This window comes from Megalops cyprinoides, chromosome 1, assembly GCF_013368585.1.
Source record: "Megalops cyprinoides isolate fMegCyp1 chromosome 1, fMegCyp1.pri, whole genome shotgun sequence".
Taxonomy (NCBI): Eukaryota; Metazoa; Chordata; class Actinopteri; order Elopiformes; family Megalopidae; genus Megalops; species Megalops cyprinoides.
Genome location: NC_050583.1, coordinates 16,737,938 through 16,757,489, shown reverse-complemented (window position 1 = coordinate 16,757,489; position 19,552 = coordinate 16,737,938). Strand labels below are relative to the sequence as shown.

Below are 19,552 nucleotides of genomic sequence, written 5' to 3'. Positions count from 1 at the left end.
GGCGTTTTTTTGTTTTGAACTCGGAACACTGATCATTTCCAGAAGAGTCTCCAGAGCCCCCTTTTTTATTTACCAGCGCAAGAAAGTAAGAAGTTTAACTTGTTTGAAATTGGCTTTGAGAAGCTGACAAGGTAATTTTTGAGTATTTATTTAAGCTGATTTTTGGCTTTTGAGAATTCCTACTGAGCATGTCCTCAGTTAAAGGAGCCTCCTCTGGTCCTCAGTCCAAATTGTTTCATCACATGCAATAGTTGTGGCGGTCTCAACAGCTCGGCAAAGGCTGGAATGCGGACATTCCCTCGCCCTTTCCTGCTTCACCTGAACACCTGGTTTTGGGGGTTCGCATTTTTTTCTGGCTTTTAGTTCCACTGCCTAAGCCCCCCCCTGACCTCTGCCATGTCCTCACTAATTCAGCGGCGTTCCCGCTCAGGCTTCACTCTGCTCGGCTATGAGGGAGAGCGCACCAGGTGCGGGCGCGGGGAGGGCGGCGGCGGCGGCTTTGAAGTCCACTTTCAAACAAGGGGCAAAGTCCTTCCTTTGGAGAAACCCTGAGCCATAAATAAGGGGGCGGGGGGGGGCACTTTTCATTTTGGCACCAGGGAGGCCGTAGGTCCCCAGGGGAGAGCGCCGTGGGCCCCAGCGGGGATGGGGCAGGGCCGGGGGGGAGGGAGCCCGAGGGCCCGGCCCGATTCCAGGCGGCGCTGGAACTAATCCTCTCATCTGCAGCGTGGGCACTTCTGGGGACCAGATGCTGAGGGGAGATGCACTGGTGATTTCACACCACGCTGTTCTCGGGGAGTGAGTTATTGCACGCGTGCGTACACGCAGCTACTCCCATACACACGCTTACTCACGCACACCGCGCTCTCACCTCCTCAGCAAACCTTCTCGGCACGGCCAATCTTATAAGAGGCCCAGGTCAGGCCTTTCATCAGACAGGCCGGGCCGCTCTTTATACAGCGTTCTGGCTCACATTTATCAGTCCTCCCTGATCCGTCCGTCCCTCGGAAAGTCACGTCAGCCGCTCCCGGATGTCTTTGCATGCATGGCGTTATTGATGCTTTGCTGCCACGCCGGCGGAGCCGGGCCCCGACGCATCGTTCCAGAGCGGTTAATCATTACCACTCGCTCAGCTCCGCAGATGACAAACAGATAAGCCCCTTGCAAGTTGTTTTGGCCGCGTTTGCAATGGCGGTGTGGGGGGGTGGGGGGGGGCTTGCGCCAGACGTTTTCCGGCCCGAGATGGAAACGCGCAGGTTTTAATTAGCGCCGAATGGTGGCTGATTTTCCACAGGTTCGGCGCACGTCCCGCCGCGCTTGGGTCCCATTTTGGGTTTTCTTTTTTGTGTTTATGCTCAGTACTGTTTGCGTGGGGGCTGCATGCACCCTGGTTCAGCTGTTTGTGGTTAAGGTTCGAGTAGGCTCCGTGTGGGGCGTAATGGGGTTTATCGGCTGCTCTCTCCACAGCTGTGAAGTGTGATCCCAGTGTGGAGTGTGAGTGCCTAAAGCAGGATTATCTTATCTGATCACAAAGTCCAGAGCTACGCCACACAGCAGCCGCGGGTCAGCCAGTGAGCTGGGAGCCAGCCTGAGGAACAGCAGTGGCAGAGCATATGGAGAAGCCATTACATTACATTACGTTACATTACATTGCATGAATACATTACATGGCATTTAGCAGACGCTCTTATCCAGAGCAACTTACATCAATTACAGGTTTTTACAATGTTATCCGTTTATACAGCTGGATATTTACTGAGGCAGTTGTGGGTAAAGTACCTTGTCCAAGGGTACAACAGTTGTGCCCCCATGGGGAATCAGACCAGCAGCCTTTCAGTTATGAGTCCTGCTCCTTAACCACTATGCTACACTGCCACCCAGGCATCTCAATGGGTAAGCTATTCTGCTCCCTTAGAGAACGGCCTGCGTGCTAACCCATTCATTTAAAGGCACACTGTAAGTCTAAGTCTCTCCTGTTCAGGATTTATTGTAAACTTTCTGTACCCAGCGTTTCCTCAGTGAAATACACTGGCAGGTGTTCTGACTCCATTTGGCTCCAGGATGGAAGTGTGAGAGTAACTCTGGTACACTGTGTGTGGGGGCGGGGGGGTGAGGTAAGAAAGGCTCCAGTGTAAACTCAGTGGGGATCAGGTCAGAAGGCCTGCTGTTGCTGTGAGACATTAGGTTGCATGATTGAGGCTGTCGTAGCTGCTCTGTGGGTCACCGGGCTGTCACCCCCCTCCCCCAGCCTCTTGGGGTCCTTCTGCTGAGCACTGTCTTCAGCAGCGAGGCATAATTGATACTTTCATGACTCACTGCCCTGGAACCTGCTCGGGGGCACAATAGCCAAATCCCCTCAAATAAAACCTAGGCATGCCATGAACTGGCAGTCTGAACTGGAGGCGAGCCGAACGTTTCGCCTTCCACCGTGCACCGTTTCACGCTTGTTATTGCAATTACCGCGCAGCGCGTTTGCGTTATTAGGACGGTAAATGTCTCGAGTTCTCCTTTTTATAGCGCCACAAGATGATAGATTAAAAAACGAGTGTCATTATTTCAGACTTTTTTTTGTTTATTATTACAGTTTATCTGACAGTGTCGGATTTTCTGCACAAACACATCTTTCCAGTTTGAGGGAACACATTAGTCAAGCCCTCGCCGCCGCTGCGAAACCCCTCGGTTTTATCGGCCGCAGCTCGCTGAGGTTCCCGGGGTTTATTGTCAGTTTATAAACTTGTAAACTATCAACAGAAAACCCAGCGCCCCTAATCCTCAGTCAACAGGCCCCTCCGGGGGGCTTTGTTTACGGCACACATTGGAGAAAGAGCGCGGGACAGAAAACTCGGAAGAAAAACACAACGTCTTGTAAATATAGTAATTGCCTGCATTATATCATCAAGCGGAGCGAGCACATCTGGGCCAAGTGAAGTTCCAGTAACGCCGGAGCGCGCTATTTTCATTGGCAGACGCCGCTCCTGCTGTAGGCCAATTAGTAACAGTTGTGGGAGAGCGGGGCCGAGCCGGAGCTCTCCCCCCCTCGCCCAATCCCCGGGAGAAATCATTTGAGTAAGTGCAACAGAATTAACGCGGGTAGGTTTGTGTTTGAATCCGAAGAAAAACAAGCAGGGCTCGAGGCCGGCCATGGGAAGGCGTCCTGTAATAACACGCACAGTTAATGCCACACATCCTGGGGCCAGCGGGGTGTTGCTGTTTATAAAGCTCCTGCCACACGGACCCCGGGAACCGCGCACCGGTTCAGGTGTTTCGCAGGTTTGTTGGAGGCGGGGCGGATGCGGTAGGTGAGTTATAACCTCTCTTCCTGTCTGAGTTCCAGCACAGTCAGAGATGGGCGGGGCAGCCCGCTGCTCTTCCTGCCCTGCACTGAGCGTGAGCTGTTGGTCAAGGTCTCAGCGTGGGGCTGGCAGCTCTGGCGGAGTGCGAATTTTGAGCGGTGAGTGTGGGCATGAGCCGCCCGTGCCGTCCCGCTGCCGTGAGGAGGGGGGGGGCGCTGCGGTGCCCCTCGCATGCTCCGCTGCCCCTCGCCCGCTCTGCTCTCCGTGACGGGCAGCTGGTGGCGGGCGATGGCTGCGTTCCCAGCCCCACTTCCTGAGGGGCTGTGTGGACAGGAAATCCCGCCCAGGACGCGCTGAAAGCTCCCCGCACCTGAGCCGGCCCTTCCCCGCACTTCACTCATCCGCACTTCCTTCCCGTCACATGACCCACTCCCTCCTCACGGCAGGGCCCCGCCCTTTCTGTGCTCGGTCCCTCCTTAGGCCTGTATCCTAACTCAGGGAAGCACGCAGGCCTTCAACATCTCATAAAAGGTCTAAAGGTCTGAGTACCAATGGAATATCGCGGCGAGGTCCTGCCCATGGCCGTGAGCCATTCGCTAATAGGGTTTAGTCTGCTTTTTCTGTGGTTCCGCTTTCCCTATGGCAGGGAGAACTAGCAGTTGTGTGCAGTGGGATTTCATTGGACTGACAGTCACGTTGGGCGTGAGAGATGGTGTTGTGTGAGGGTGGTTCTTGGGAGTCTGTGGGACGCCGTGAGAGGTGGGGACAGCGCTGTGTCAGAGGGTGTGTTGAGAGAACATGCTGCCGTGTGAGGAACTTCGTGAGAAACTCGTGCGTGATAGTTGTGAGGGATGGACCACGCTCTGTGAGAGAGTTTGTTTGGGAGACTGTGTTGTTGTGTGACTAAATGCCACCGTGGGACAGTTTTGGAGGATGAACTGGACTCCTCTTGATTGCTGTGGTCCGAGCCAGAAAGCTGGAAGCGATCACAGGACAACGGATACCCAACCCCGCCCTTCCCATATGCACCATTGTTAGTAATAGCTGCCCTGCTACATCGTTGTCATGCTAGTCTGAGAAAAGCTGCTTCGGTCCAGATGTGCAGCTATTTGGTACACCTCCACTGAGCTGAAAAGGAAGTTTCTCATTACGTTTCTGCTTATAAACACTGAGGGAAAGCGGCCTGTAAACTAATCTGTCTAATCTATAGTTGATAGAATGGAAGGTTGCGTAAGCGTATCCCAAAGCCCCCCCCCCCCCCCCGTTGTTTAAGAAAGCGCGTAACGGTCCTTGAATGGAGATTGGGCTCTCTGACCTGCAGCTGAGAAGGGAAAGACAGGTATGACGTCATCCGGGAAAACATCTGTGTCCTATTGGTGTCTTCCTGAGCTGTCACGTTCCTGTGAGTCACATGGCGCGGACATGGATCCATCTGGGCGGCTTCGTGTGGAGTCAGGACGTGTCCGCCGACCTCGAGCGCAGAGACGCCCCCCCGCCCCTCCCCCCCCCCGACCCCCAGATCCGAGTCCTGATTCTGGAAATGATCTGGCCTGCTGCCCCCCCCGGTCTTTACGTGACGCACCCCTCCGCCCAGAGCCCCTCATAGAGACGCACCATGAACAGAACACCTCTGTCCGTGGAGAAACCCAGAGACCCAGGCACCTCCGTCCTGCGGCCTTCACCGGTGCTGTCCACCTGCGTGGGCAAAGAGAAGGCTAGGCAAACAGACACATAGGAAGAGAAGAGATGCCCCATCTTCTCCACCAGTTTACCGGCGTGAACGCTGCCGGAAGGAAACGATGGGGACAGAGGGCAGACACTTCTGGGACAGGATTACTGTGCTTATTTTAGTGTTTGGTGGAAAGTATTTCTGGAGCAGCTTTTTTTTTTTTTTAAAGGATGTGCATTTCAGTTGTTTCATCTGTGCACTGCTATCTCTCAGCTGCTAAAAAAAAAAACATGGGTTCTGCTTTTCCCCGGCCGCCTGGGTAGTTTGGGAGTTTAACAGTGTTTCTCGCAAAACGAAAATGATAATACAATGAAAACAAAGCGCATTAACATAAAGAACCAGTTCATTGTGCTACGTATTATGGAAAATGCTTGGGTAATTAGTAAGTGTAGTAATTCCGATGGAGACAGTCTAGACGCCGCTTATTAAAATGCTGAAAGATTGGCACCTGCCTCCACGTCGAGAGGACAATTAAGCTGTAGTGTGTGGCATCGCTGCTGTAATCACAATGGAAGCTCTTCACCTTGTTTGTTTTATGAACGTCTCTGCTAACTTGCTTTCACTTGTCCCTCAATTACAAAAGTTTGGGCATCAGATTCTTGTTGCCTGAACTTCCTGCAAGTGTTTGATTGGTAATATTATTCCTCGAAAATAATTATTTATTTGAGAGTGGATTTACTCCCGGGGGGATGTCTGGGTTTAGAACATGTTCATAAAACTTGCTGATGTACTGTATGAAGTAAGTTAAGAAGAAACTTGAGTTTGTTTGTTCCTGGCACTGTGTGTATCTGCTCCATATCTGCTAATGTGTTTGTGTATCTGTTTCAGTGTTTCTGTTTTCCTCTTTTGGAGTTGTGTGTGTATCTACTTTAATTTGTTTGCACATCTGCTTTAGTGTGGCTATCCGCACAATTTGTATCTGCTCCTGTGTGTGTGTGTGTGTGTGTGTGTGTTTGCTCGTGTGTGCATGTGCATGTGTGAGAGTGTGTGTGTGTGTGTGTGTGTTTGCTCGTGTGTGTTTGCTCGTGTGTGTGTGTGTGTGTGTGTGTGTGTGTGTGTGTGTGTGTGTGTGTGTGTTTGCTCGTGTGTGTGTGCTCGTGTGTGTGTGTGTGTGTGTGTGTGTGTGTGTGTGTGTGTGTGTGTGCTCGTGTGTGTGTGTGTGTGTGTGTGTGTGTGTGTGTGTGTGTGTGTGTGTGTGTGTGTTTGTGTGAGCATGTATGTATGTGTATCTTATTCAATGTGTGTGTGTGTGTGTGTGTGCACAGTGTGTCCACAGTTTGAGCATCTGTAGGGAAGAGTAGGCACTTGTTGAAACTCCCTTTAGCTAGAGGCAGTTCTGCAGTCCAGCACATCGGCCTCGTCAACATGAGGGGTAGTTTCCCAAGAGTGTTTACCATTCTTTGTCCCTGTCAGCTCTGGGGCACGTAGGGACGGGGCCATGATGGCACCCTTCAGCACGTCTCTGTTTCAGACTCAAACATGGGATGTCCTGTTCTCAGCTAGGTCTGCAGAGGGGATTTTTGCCGGTTTCCTGCCCATCCCAGCTCAGGAGAATGGTCAGGGGCCCCCTCAACTGTCAGCCCCCTGTCTGTCTGCCACAGCTGCTGGCAGGACAGAGACGCGTGTGTGTGTGTGTGTGTGTGTGTGTGTGTGTGTGTGTGTGTGAGCGTGTGTGTGAGCGTGTGCGTGTGCGTGTGCGTGTGCGTGTGTGTGTGTGTGTGTGTGTGTGTGTGTGTGTGTGTGTGTGTGTGTGAGCGAGCGAGCGGACGCCTGCCTGCGCTTTCCCGTACTGTGGGTTTCGAGGTTTATCCAGTGTAATAGCGTTGAAAATAAACAACTCTTGCTTGGAACAGGCCCTGTTTTGTGGTGTGGGTGACGGGCAGGTCAGAGCCAAAAAGAGCAGCTGTCACATATCCGAAGGAGCACTGCATTAGGAAATTGAAAATGCTGTTGTTGAGGCAACGGGGTGTCAGCAGTGGATGGGGTGGGGTGGTGGGAAGGGGGGAAGGGCACTTTAAAAAAATTTTTTTTTTTTTTTTGTGAAACTCCAGTGTATTCCACGTGCAGTTACCAAGAGAACCAGGACCTGTCTTTCCTTTGCTCCTGTGGTTCCTCTTGATGTCTTCTTTTTTTCCCCTGGCCCTGAAATGGTTGCCGTATGCTGAGGTGATGAGCGTGTCCCTGGAGAGGCCGCCTCACCTTGTCTCCGTTCCCCCCTCTCTCTCGCAGGACACGCCAATTATCCACAACACAGCCGTTCCCTCTCCTCAAGGTCACCGCGGGGTTGCCTGGCAGGCGGAATGCTCTCTCTCTGTCCATTTTTGCTCATGTCTTTTTGGGAGTTGACCCTCGCTATTAAAATTAATATGCATCATCAGTTCTTATCCTCGAAAGGAAACGATTAGTTTTATGCGCCGTGTTCGCTGTGTAAACACCCCGCGGGTGACGTCTTCGCCGGCGGAGTTATGGCCTGATACTCACTGCCATTTCGTGGGAATACTGTCGACAACAGAGCTGTGCTCACAGCACAGAGCGCTGATTATATTTGAGTGTCAGTGACCAGTCTTTTTAAAATGCAAGGGTTTTTTTTTTTTTCCTCCAGCTCCAGAAACAGGTTGTTTCTTAGACCAAGTGGCTTGTTTGAGTTGGCAGGGGAAGGGCTCTAGCAGAAGAAAGCCATGCTTCCCCTCTCCCCTGACAAACATCCAACTGGTTGGTGGTAGAATTTTGAATGGAGTTTATGTGGGTGAGGTTTTTTCAGACCTGGTGACTGTTTGACAATTTTTGGTTTACTTCACGGTTCATACCACCAGCGGTAGAAAAAAATTTGAAAGGTTGCTGGAAAGAGCCTTTCATCGATTCTAATGTAAAATGAACCATGCAGCTACATCATCAAATGCGTAAATGTTAAAAAAAGGAAGAGGCCAATACAGTTTTGTGTGGTAATATATATCTTTGTTTAGATCAAAAAAGTAATGTTCCATGATATTTCAAAATGTTTTTTATAGTTCACAGACTGGTTACTCCAGCTTCCATGTAAAGTGGTATTGAAAAGTTCATGGTTCCCATTGCCTTATATTGTATAGCCTGGCTGGTGGTGCATCAGTGTGACACATCGGTTAAAGAACTGCTGTCATATCCAGAAGGTTGCAAGTTCACATCTTAGGAGGGCCACTGCCCGATGTCCACTTAGCAAGTAAAACAGATAATTGCCTTTGTTTGTGGAAATGAGTCAGACTGAGGTTGCGGTTCAGTGCTGGAATACTGGAGTTTCTTGGAGAGTACTGTCTGCGTGGTATATTCGGAATCATTATCCATACGTCGTTTTTCCATTGGGCTGCTCAACCAATGGGTGAGTCATGTGACATGCCCATCGCTGAATGCGCCGACCCACCCCTGTCTACTTGGCGCCAAGCCCTCAAGTCCAACCCCTCACCATCGAAAGCACAATCGCCCCAGAATCCAATGTAAAGACCAACACCTCTCCACTCAAAACAAACCTCCCTCATGTAAACACGCAGACCTCCTTCCAGTAAAAGTACAATCCCCCCACCACCCCAACTCCACCCCGCCTAGCAACACCCCGACCCCCCCCCGAGCACTCTGGCACTCTCCGGCCCTCCGCTGAGCACCGCTGGCGGTGGTGGGCCGTCTGTTCTCGCCGTAGCAGGGATATGAATGGTGGTCTCTGGCTCGCCGCGAATGTGGTGAGACTGTGGCTGTGGAGTGTTATGAATCCCAGGCCTCCAGCTGGACGGTCTTCAAGTGAGAGCCTCCTGCAGCCGTACCACGTACCCGGGTGCTGATTAAATCCAGCATCGGTTCAGGAAGTCGAGAAAAGGCTTGTGGGGTGGGGGGGTGGGGGGGGATGGAGGCGTTTGGAGGGTTCACACATTCCCATTCATGTCTTATAGTCTCGTCTGCCCTACCTTTGATGCTCCCATTAGCTCCAGCACCATTTCCTTCCAAGACTGTTGAGCCGCTATGAAGACTGAGTTTATTAGCAGGCAGAGGCCAGAGGTGGAGTTATGAGCTCCAAGCTGCAGTACCACAGGCAGTTTCATTCAGTCTCGTTCACGTGTCCCTTTCTTTATTGCTCCCCTGTCTGCAGAGATCATCGATGACCTGACGCACCTGGTGGACAAAACCGACGACAGGATCCGCAACGAGACACGAAGGGTTAAAATCGTGGAGACAAAGTCAGCCAACTGCGGTAAGCCTGCCTCTTTCCCCCGGGTGGGTTTTGATTAACAGCGATCGCCGTTTGTTTGATCTGCTCTGTATCAATAACTCAGTTCTAATAAGTCTGTCTAGATGGCTGATTTACAAGCATTCCATTGCCTTTTTTTTTTTTTTTTTTAACTATTTTTACTGTGCTTAGCATAGTCTGGTGTACAGGGACCAGTGAGACAACCTGCAAGCAGTAATGGCAATACCAGACCCAAACTTTAAATTCAGTTTTGGCAGGTTTGGAGTCTCTGTGTTGTAGTTCCAAAGCATCAAATCTTGAAGCGAGCCATTGATGTGGGCCGTGCTGGCAGTGACAGTTTAGGATTAGTGCTCAAGAAGAAGAAGAGGAATTCTTTGGTGCTTTCTAGTTCCACGGCTCCGCTCAGCTCTTCGGGGTTTTTGTGATTAATCGCGTAACGTGCGAGAGCTGCTCCACGCCGTCCTGTGACATCACAGCGCGAGCTACGCCCCCCCTCCCCCGCCTACGGCTGTCAAATAAGCAAAGCCCAAATGTTCCCCATCCATCAGTTTGTCCAGGCACAACCCTGACCCGCATACCTGGGCGTGCAGGGGTATGAAAGGTTTTGAAAGTTAATTCAATAGCGACCGCGGCCCCGCCGGTCGGGAGCGTTCCAGTCAGCGGCGTGCACCGGGAGACGTTTCTGGGTCAGTGAGCCTTTTCAGCTGCGAGGTCTGACGGGACGGCGGCTCACTCCCTCCGCTGCGGTGAGGCGGGGACACCTGGTTCGCCGTGCGTCTGCAGGCCAGAGAGGGGCTGCCAGCCTCATCCATCATCCATCTCGCGGGGTAATTACGGCTCCGCTCATTGAAGGGGAGGATGAATGCTGCTTAATAGCCCAGAAACATTGACATTGATGTTGCCAAGTACATTTAGCAATTTAATTACACAAAAATAAATGTTGGAAGGCTGGTGCTTCGGAGCGCATGGCAAACGGGCTCTCGGGTGTAACACGACCCTCTGCCTGAGAGTGCCACTCCCCGCGGGGGTTTGAGTCCACTGCTGAACTGAACTGTGGAGCCAGCGTGGCACAGGGCATGCTGGGAGAAGAGCCGGAGTGGGGGCTCTGCTGGGTCTGCATAACAGCTTGGAGTTTTGACGATCATTTTGTAATGAGCATGCAAACGGCTCCAAAAGCGTGTGAAACTTTGATGAGAAGTTGGTTGAATTGGAGCTGGAGATTACAGAAAACCAAGACTTATCAGTGACAGTCAAAACAGGGCTCATAACTGAACAGCAGGGCTGTGCGATATGACGATACATACCGTGTGATGATAGAAAAACGTCTATCGTTTCATATTATGCTCTATAGGTTATTTCGTTGTGTCGCAAATCACACACTTTACAGCAATATTTTTCATCATTTGGACGACGCTTTGCATTCTTCCACACGGCACGGATGCAGGCAGGAAAGTGAATGTGACACAGAACTGTAGTTGAAAAGTGTTTTCTATTTACCTTTTTATATTTTATACATTAATATTTTATATTTTGTTACATGCTTAACCCTTTCACACGTAACTTATTTTTATGCTGTGTAGCACACGTGTTACCTTACACGTTTAGCGTTATTAAGCTTCTCATAGTTTTCAGTTAGCATTTACTATATTTTTTACGTTAAATCATTGTTTCCTCAAAGCTAAAATTAGCTAGAATTTTTCCAATTTAATCGCACCTACGCGCGAAAGGGTTCATTGAAAATTTGCACAAAGGTTCTAAATAAAAGGAGAAAAATAATCAAATATGAGTAAGTACGTTTTATCTGTCGAGTATATAATTCAAAATGTAATAAGAAATAGGCCTTTCCATGCGGTCGTTTTATATAAACTATTTATTCATTGAATTTACAGAAAATGTGCTATATCGTGACATGTATCTTTATGGGGATATGAAATGACCTATATCGGGATATGAAATTTTGGTCATATTGTACAGCCCTAATGAACAGGTGTGCTTCTGTTGTGTTATGTGGTGGTCATCGTCATCACCTCAGTTGAGTTATTACTCAATAATAATAATAATACTCAGTTTTACAGTTTGAGTGTATTGGCCTTCCAGCAAAGGAGAAAGTCCAATAACCCACGCACACTTGCTAGGGTATTACGATACACGAGGCTCCATTATCAAATCACTGTGAAGCCTCTTCCCAGTGAATGCTGCTTCTCCTCTCTGAATGGTTACATTTGTGCCGGAACTCACACCCAGGGTCTGGGGGGTGTTCATTGACATCAGTCACTGTCCCTTGTCTCTGGCTATGAAGGAGTGGTAAGTTAGTAGAGGTTAGAGTGTGGAGTGAAGGGAGCCTCCCTTACAGTTATCCTGGCCTCTTAATCTGGCCACTGCTGCCCTGTGGAGCACCGCAAGTGCTCCTTTTCTGCCTCCAGAAGGTGAGAGGAGAACGAGTGTGGCAGAGTAGCCGATGTGGGAGCTGAGGCCTGGTGTGGTCCTGGCTCTGTTTGCCCTGCAAACCCAGGCCTGCATTGCCTGGGAAATGCCCGCATTGTTGGGCCGGGAGACCCTGGTAACAAGCGATCAGGGGCTCAAGCAGTCAAATTTGGAGAAACAACAAGATGAAGGTCAGCTAATATAACAGTTAATTCCATTTCCTGGTCCCCATGACACCCAGCGAGGGTTTATTTGAAGATCCCAGACCTCAAGTCACTGCCCACATTGTTCAGGCCATGAGTATTTCTTGCCAGTGCCAGCGCTTAACGATATTAATGTATTCTGAGAGGGGGGGGGGGGGGGGGGGGGCTTGGTGAATGGAAAATTCCCCTGCTCTTATTTGCTCCCACCCCACCTCTGTTCTCTCTTTTCCCCTCATTCCCCCTTTTCTTCTCCTTCTCCTCTGTGTCTCTCTCTCTCTCTCTCACTTTGTTTGACACTTGTCTTTTGTCTCCGGTGAAGAAAGAATTGAAAATAGAACATGCCACAAATCTATTGGAAGGTTTTTGGTGCATGTTTATGATTCCTGAGCTGAGGCAGTGTTTATTTTTGAAGCTCTCTTGATCTGAAGTCAGGGACTTGTGTTATGTCTTACTTGAACAGCTCTATACGTGGGAAAGGCGGTATTTAACACCGGAGGGCATATTTGACATACTTTTTTTGTAACCGCGCTGTTGTAGAAGTCACTTCCAAGCATTTTCTGGCATCAAGACTGCAGACTTCAGTTATCCCGGTCATATAGTATTGATTTTAAAGTGTGTACCTTTGCGAAAACAAAAAATCTTTTAGAAAGAAATGTACTGTTGCAACAAACTAAATGAGCCCATTCCAGTGTAGGAAAGATGAATCTGAACAACATGGTAATCTGTGAAGAACTTAGGTCTCCAGCTGTTTTCTCTCCCAATATGCGGCCGAGGTTGTAACAGAACTAAACTGATTTACTGGTAGTAAGCAGTTGTTTTTTGAACTCTAGATGGCGAAAGCTGAAGAACTCTCTTTATCCTGCAGAATATCTTGCAGAATAAGATAATCCAGTTCCTGTAGTTGAGCTGGTGGTGTTGTTTTATCAACAGGATTTAGCCGATTTTTTTTTTTTTCTCAGCTGAATGGTAATTTATGAGATGATTGTCTGAAGAGTGTTTCTTTGGGTTTGGGAGAAGGGTGGAAGGGGATGGGTGAAAACAGAAAATACACTTCCCCCCTTGCTCTCAGCTCGGGGGATTTTCACCAACACCATTAAATTATAATGTGCTCTTTAATCCCGTATGGAAATGTTAATGAGATAAAAGAAAAAGGGCCGAAATACCTCTCAGTGCTTTGGAGAGTTAAGGAATGAATCTCAGACCTTCTAGTGGGGCTTCTCCAAGACACATGAGAAGAGTCTTTGTTTTCCTGTTTAATAAGCCAGGAATAAAGCCTTTACTCCGCAAGAGCATTGAAAGAGAGGGAGAAAGGGGGAAAGAGTGAGTGAGCGTGAGTGGGAGAGAGGCGATAGAGGGGAAGGAGAGAAGGAAATGCAGAAGGGGTTTGTGTCAAACCTTGTGAGGAGGGGGGGTGAGGGGTTGTATTATATGCTGGGGTTTGTGGAAGGGGTGAGAGAGGGAGGCTTTTGGATGGGCCTCTGCAGGAGCTGGTGCGATGGACGCTCGCTCTGAAGGTGTAAGCTGAGCACTTCTGGGAGCCTTTCCTTCGATTTTGACTTAATTAGGGAACTTGAGGCTTTGTTCCTGTGAGTCCCGTTACGTGCAGAGCTCCAGCACCTCTGTGAATGTTTTGGAGGGGTGGGGGGGGGGTGGGGGGGTGGAAGGAACATAGACGCAGCTCTGCCTTTGTGTTTTGTTGCCAAACTGGAGACAGGAACAAGTGCAGGCCGGGCCTTGCCAGGGGTCATCTCCGCTGAAGGGAGGCAGGAACCCACATCCTCAGAGGCCGCAGGCCGCAACCAGCTCGCGAACAGCTCGAAGTCGCACGGCGGAAACGCGGCTGAGGCAGGACGGATGGATCTCCCATTCATTCATTTTGGTGTGAAAATGAACGGACATAGCTGAGTGTATTCCCTCTCACTCTACCGGCAAGGAAGTAGCGGACATGCAGCCACTTGAGCCCAAATGCCTTTACTTGGTACTGGGTGATATAATGTAACATAATACATCGTCAGCAGGGGTGGCAGTGTAGCATAGTGGTTAAGGAGTGACCGAAAGGTTGCCGGTTCGATTACCCACTGGGGCACTGCCGCTGCTGCACCCTTAACCCACATTTGCCTCAGTAAATATCCAGCTGTATAAATGGATAACATTGTGAAAAAACTGTAACCAATATATGTCATTTTGGATAAGAGCATCTGCTAAATGCCAATAATGTAATAGTATAATGTAAATGAACCAGTCCTGAAATTGAGCACAACCCCAGTGCTGTGCTTGTGATGATGTGAAAAATCACAGCAGCCTTGTGAGAGCTGTTCTGCCACTATTCTGACTGAATGGGCAAACTTCTAGAGCGTTTGAGGTTTGTTGCCTCTTGCTCTGTCAGTTGACACAATTTTTAAATGCCGATTGATGCCCAATTTAAAAATGCTAAACTTCCTGTTGGAATTTTGAGGGACGTGTCATAGTATATGCTTTTAGGGTCCACATTTGAACTGTACACCACCGTATTGGTAGGGGAAGCTAGTCAGTATATCCGCAGATCAGCAAGACTGGCTTCACATTTTGTTATCTAAAATGTAGACCTTGCTGGGTATATGACAGCTGTGGTAAGCATTTAGCAAGCATGCCCAATACTACAGTTTTTAAATGCTTTGCTGTCACTGAAAGCCTAACCTGAATTTTACTACGTCTACATCAGTTACCTAGGTTTTTTTCATTTAATAGATGGAAGTAACATCAGCTTACAATAGCTAGCAATCAAAAGCCTAGGCTATCCAGCAAGCTAAAATGGCTTCTGTGTTTTAGCTACTCATTTGAAAGTGCTAATTTGGAAGAAGTCCATCAAAAATACAAAGAAAAAGCACAATATAGAGTGAGTATTGTAAAATTATGCTTGATACCTAAGTACTGTTGATGTTTGTTTTCATGTGTGGTGAAACAACAGGTTGTAGCTGTATTTCCCCGCAGGTATGCTGTATGTAATTTACAGATACTGAAAACATTAATGTGATTGCACTTGTAAATCCTGAATAGATTTGAAGATAACATGTAATTTCCATCTTTTTTGGTCGATCAAAGGGAACATCGCTTGCTAATTAAGTTTCGTGGATGACACTTGTTTTGTGAATGAAAGCAATTTATCCCCCTATCATTACGTTGTTTATTGAAAGTCAACAGTTATCATGGGTATCAGTTGACGTAGGCTGTAAAATATGACGGTGTTTGAAGTGGTCTGTGAGGAAAAGTAATTAACAGTAGCATGATTTACGGACTCAGACACATACGAGTAAGATGATTGTGTGCTCATAATGCAGAATGACTAATGGTGCCCGGTAGTTTCTCTTTGCCCGGTAGTTTGTCTTTCCCGGTAGTTTCATTTGCAATGTATATTCTTCACCGAGGTTATGAATTATAATCTTCAGTTTGGCACAAGATTATGCTTTTCTTTGCTGTCCATTTCCCAAGTTGTTATTCCTCAAGGCATGGTTATGTAACGTCATCTTGAGAATAGTCATTCATAAACATTGGGAATTTATTCTTTAAAAAAATGTAATCCTGGCAAGTCTGTATATATACTCTATATTAATATAATTTTTGGCATACCACCTGTTTTATTGAAAAATATAACCCTTGAAAAATGTTTGTGTATGACTCCATTATTTTTAACAGGCTTAAATTCATATTAAGAAGGTTGTTTAAATTTATAGACTTCTACATTAGGGTAGATTTGTCTTTGTATATTCATTTTACTTTTTGTTTATGTAATATTGCATAGTAAGCAAATCAAAATATAGTAAGCATGGTTATTTTCCTTCTCTTCAGTAGAAAACTTGAATACATTTGTCATTTTATAGGCCAAATGCCTCACATAAATGCAGATCGCTCCATGAAGGTAAATGGAGGGAAATTCTTCTGAATTTAAGCATTTTGGCAGCTTGAAAACAAACAGCACAGGCTTTGCTGACTGAGGGTCAGATTGATATGGCTTTATAAACCCAGTATTGTGGTGTGGTATGTGTTTTGCAGAGGCATAAATGAGGAGGGGGGTGGGGTGCTCTTGTGGGATGGACAAGTAGATTCTGTGCTAAAAAAAGGCTTGATTGCATATAGTTTAGAGTGAAAGAAGAGCTTTGAACTTGGAGACAAAACCGGGCTTAGATTAACTCATTTTAATAGCCTTTAAGCTTGCCCCGACCAAAATTAAAAGTTGAGGCAGTCTTTAAAAAGTTAAATGAAGTCCCTTTCACAGAGTCATCCCCCCCCCCCCCCCCCCCCCCCCCCCCGACCGGAGAGGAGAAGGGGACTTTCTGATGTCAGATTAGTCCTGCAGTGTTAAGGCCTCCAGACCCAAAGAGCCTCAGATGGGTGCTGTGAGTTTCCCAGGGTTTAATCGTATCATCAGGCTACTCTGGGCTGCTCCTCTCCCCTGCTAATCTACTTAGCCTGCAGTGGGACACTCCTGCACTCCACAGTCCTGCAGGTGGTTTGCATCTCAAGTAGCCCAGAATTGTTTGGGCTCTTGAACGGGTTCTTGGGGGGTGGGGGGGGGGGGGGGGTATTGCTGAGGATGCCTGTGAGTTAATTGTAATGATTCCCATGTTCACAGGAGGGGTGCATGAGCCTGACACAGGACCTCTTTTTAAATCTCAGTGGGTCTCACTCTTACTGAGGCTCCTTAAACGAGCTTTAAACTTTGGTTTCCACCTCACGTCTGCAGAGCAGCTTGAAATGATCTCTTAAATGGCTTCTTTCTTATGTTTATTTCAGAAAAATAACTATTTGTCAGATGCATATTTTTATGACTGAAGAAAGTTAGTCTGGGGCTACCAGAGAATATGAAGCCCACTTCAAGTGTTACATGATTTTAGATGAGCATAAAATGACCCTGCCCATATGCAGAGAGAATCGATGAAACCTACTGTAAAGAATAGGAACGTTCTTACTCACATCCTCAACTCATCCAGCGCTAATACACCAGAGTGACCTGTTAGCCATAACCTAAAGGAGAAGAGGTCCTGCAGTGACGGTCTCAGTTTGTGCTGGTTGGTGATAAGTTTTAGTTTGGCCACTTGGGTTGGAGGGGCTGTAGTGTCAGTGTGCTGACAGATGTGGATAACATATGCTGCATTTGCTGTATAATAAATATTTTATTTGACAATAAAAATGATGATGAAACTGATCTTTTTTCACTATAATTTTATAGGTCAATATTTTAATTTTTTTTTTTTATTATTTAACCTGTCTTGATATCTTAGGACACTTGATGGCTATCTTGAAATTTCCTTGAAATATTCATCTGTAGAAGTCTGAAAAAAATTGATTAGCTGCACTCTTTATAGGATGCAATTCAAGTCTTTTATGTTTGAAACTACGATTTTCTGATTTGTGTTATTTGAGTTATCAGGATTTTTTTCCCCAGGATTCCTATTACAAATGATGAAATGTTGTCTCAATGCAATGTACATCCATATCTTAGGGTAATGATTATAAAGAGGTGTAATGAATTGGTGAAAAAAAAGGAGTTTTGAAAATTGAGCCCATTGTGTGGGCTCTAACGGGATTACAATTAGTAAAATGACGGCTAATCATGTTAACATAAAACTTGACCCAACCACAAAGGTTGCCAGAGCCTTTTGTGGCACGCTGGGGTGGGGAGTTTTCCTTTCGCAAACCACCACCTCTCCCTCCTTCTGTTCTCCCCGTCTTTTCTTTTCTCCATCAAATGTGATTTGCGGGACTGATGTGCCAGGCTGGTGGGGCGGGAGGGGTGGGAGGGGCGGGGGTGTCTACAGGCCTCCTTCCAAAGCCCCTGGGTGGTCATTTTGACTTTGTGGCAGAATATAAAAGCTGCCCTCTGAATGGACGGGGCTCTAATCTATTTGGCCTCCAAACGTGATTATTGTCAACTGTCCACAGAAGCCCGGGTCAGAAGTAGCTTATATAGTTACTTAGCAGGACGATGACAGTCCTTCAGAATCTCTGAAAGGGAGAGGAGGGGTGGGCAGGATGTGTGTGGAGGTGGGGGGAGGGGGTGGATGTGTCGGAGAGGGGGACTGGCGGGGTTGAGACCTTTACACCGCTGTCACGTCCATCTGACACCAAAATGGAAAGTCTGCCCACAGCTTAACATAGTGTGCATCAGAGCTGTGTTAAGGGGGGGGGGGGGGGGTGAGAAATCTACATATTTTCCCTCCATGTTGTGTGAAGGACACATCGTGAGGACTCTTTATTAGACTATTTCTTATTGGCATTCTTAGCATGCACACCTTTGTGAATTGTACAGGGAAGAACAGCAGATATATCAAGCTGAGAGAAGACGCTGTGCCACATTGCAGCGGCGGGTTTGTTTCATTCTGTTGCATCATGGTATTGTCTCTGTTCACGGGAGCGCTGCAGGCTGCTTGCCTATTGCCGTTTGCTTTCTCATCGCTCATTTTGTGACTGAGTGACACAGGGGTCCTGGTTTGCTGACATTGTTTTCCCCTATTGCACAAAACATTCCATCAGATCGCCCGCGTTCCCTTTCAGAAGGATCTTTGCTCTAGTAATTAAGCCTTTCTGGTGGGAAGCGCTAGGCAGCGTGACTCCTCTGCCCAGTGAAGAAATCCTGAGGTACTGCAGTGTAGAGCAACAGCAGTACAGCTATGCGGACCTTTTGACTCCGGCCCACCGCATCCAGTTGTGGCTGAGCCCACACTCTGGCAGGAACGCAGCTGTCAGTTCTGTGCGGTACCGTCTCGCTGCCTCTCCGCTGTCGGGCCCAAGCAAAATGCGCTCCGGAGCAGAATGCTCAGGGGCGCCAAAGTATGAGAGCAATGTAAACCAAAAGTGAAAAGGAAGAAAGCCAGCCACATTGGGAATAACAATGGACAAGCTGAGAAAGCTTGGTCCATTTTTTTTTTTTAATTGCAAATATTTGAAATCCTCAACAATTCATTCCAGGTAAAAAAAAAATAAATAAATAAATAAAATGGCAGTTGGATGAGTCCTTGGAGAACTTCCCCGTGTCCGACATGTGGCACGAGACAGGAGAAGAACGCGGCCTGCCACCAAAGCTGCCGTTGGCTTTGATGCATGGTGATCACGCGCATGTGACACGGTATCCCTGGCCTTTTTCCACTAACACCTTGGAGGGATTTCATGAAAACAATCTGAAACAGCTGCAAATGCCTTGCAAAGCTGAACTTATTTTGGAAACTCCAACCGACCGAAAACCCAGCGAAAGGTCAATACCTTTCAACATGAGATTGAACTGTATATTCTTATTAAGTTTACCATTCCCACATCATTTCAAATCTTTATTGTGCAGTTCTTTGAATTGTGTCTGGGATGTGTCCAAGCAGTTTTCTTTCCCCTTTGGCCTTTGACTTTTTACAATAGTTTTTATCGATACCATTTCTGAGGGTTCGGAAGGCAGAGCACTTGTGAGTAGTGTAGTGTGAGCTAACTTGTGGGGTCGATGCTGTCTCTGAAGCAGAACAAAAGACTGTGGACGACTCTGTAAAGTTAAATAAGAATCATATGGCTTTTGTTGCATGTAATGTATGTCGGTAAACCTGTCACAGTTGCAGATCTGCGAGATGGCATGAAGTCATTGTGCTCAAAATGAAAATGTGAGGTGCGAGTTTCAAGGGTAACGGCCGAGATAGGGAAACAGGGCTCTCGGGGTGGTGTCTGAAGTTGCCGGGGG

At 47.7% G+C, this 19,552-nt stretch overlaps 1 protein-coding gene across 1 annotated transcript in view; it reads left to right on the top strand.

Moving 5' to 3' along the window:
- Window positions 1–19,552, top strand: part of stx8 (syntaxin 8) — a 48,207-nt gene that overhangs the window by 25,897 nt on the left and 2,758 nt on the right. The window contains exon 7 of the mRNA XM_036535070.1: window positions 9,134–9,235. Within this exon, the coding sequence (XP_036390963.1) occupies window positions 9,134–9,235 (102 nt within the window). The remainder of the gene's footprint in view (window positions 1–9,133; window positions 9,236–19,552) is intronic.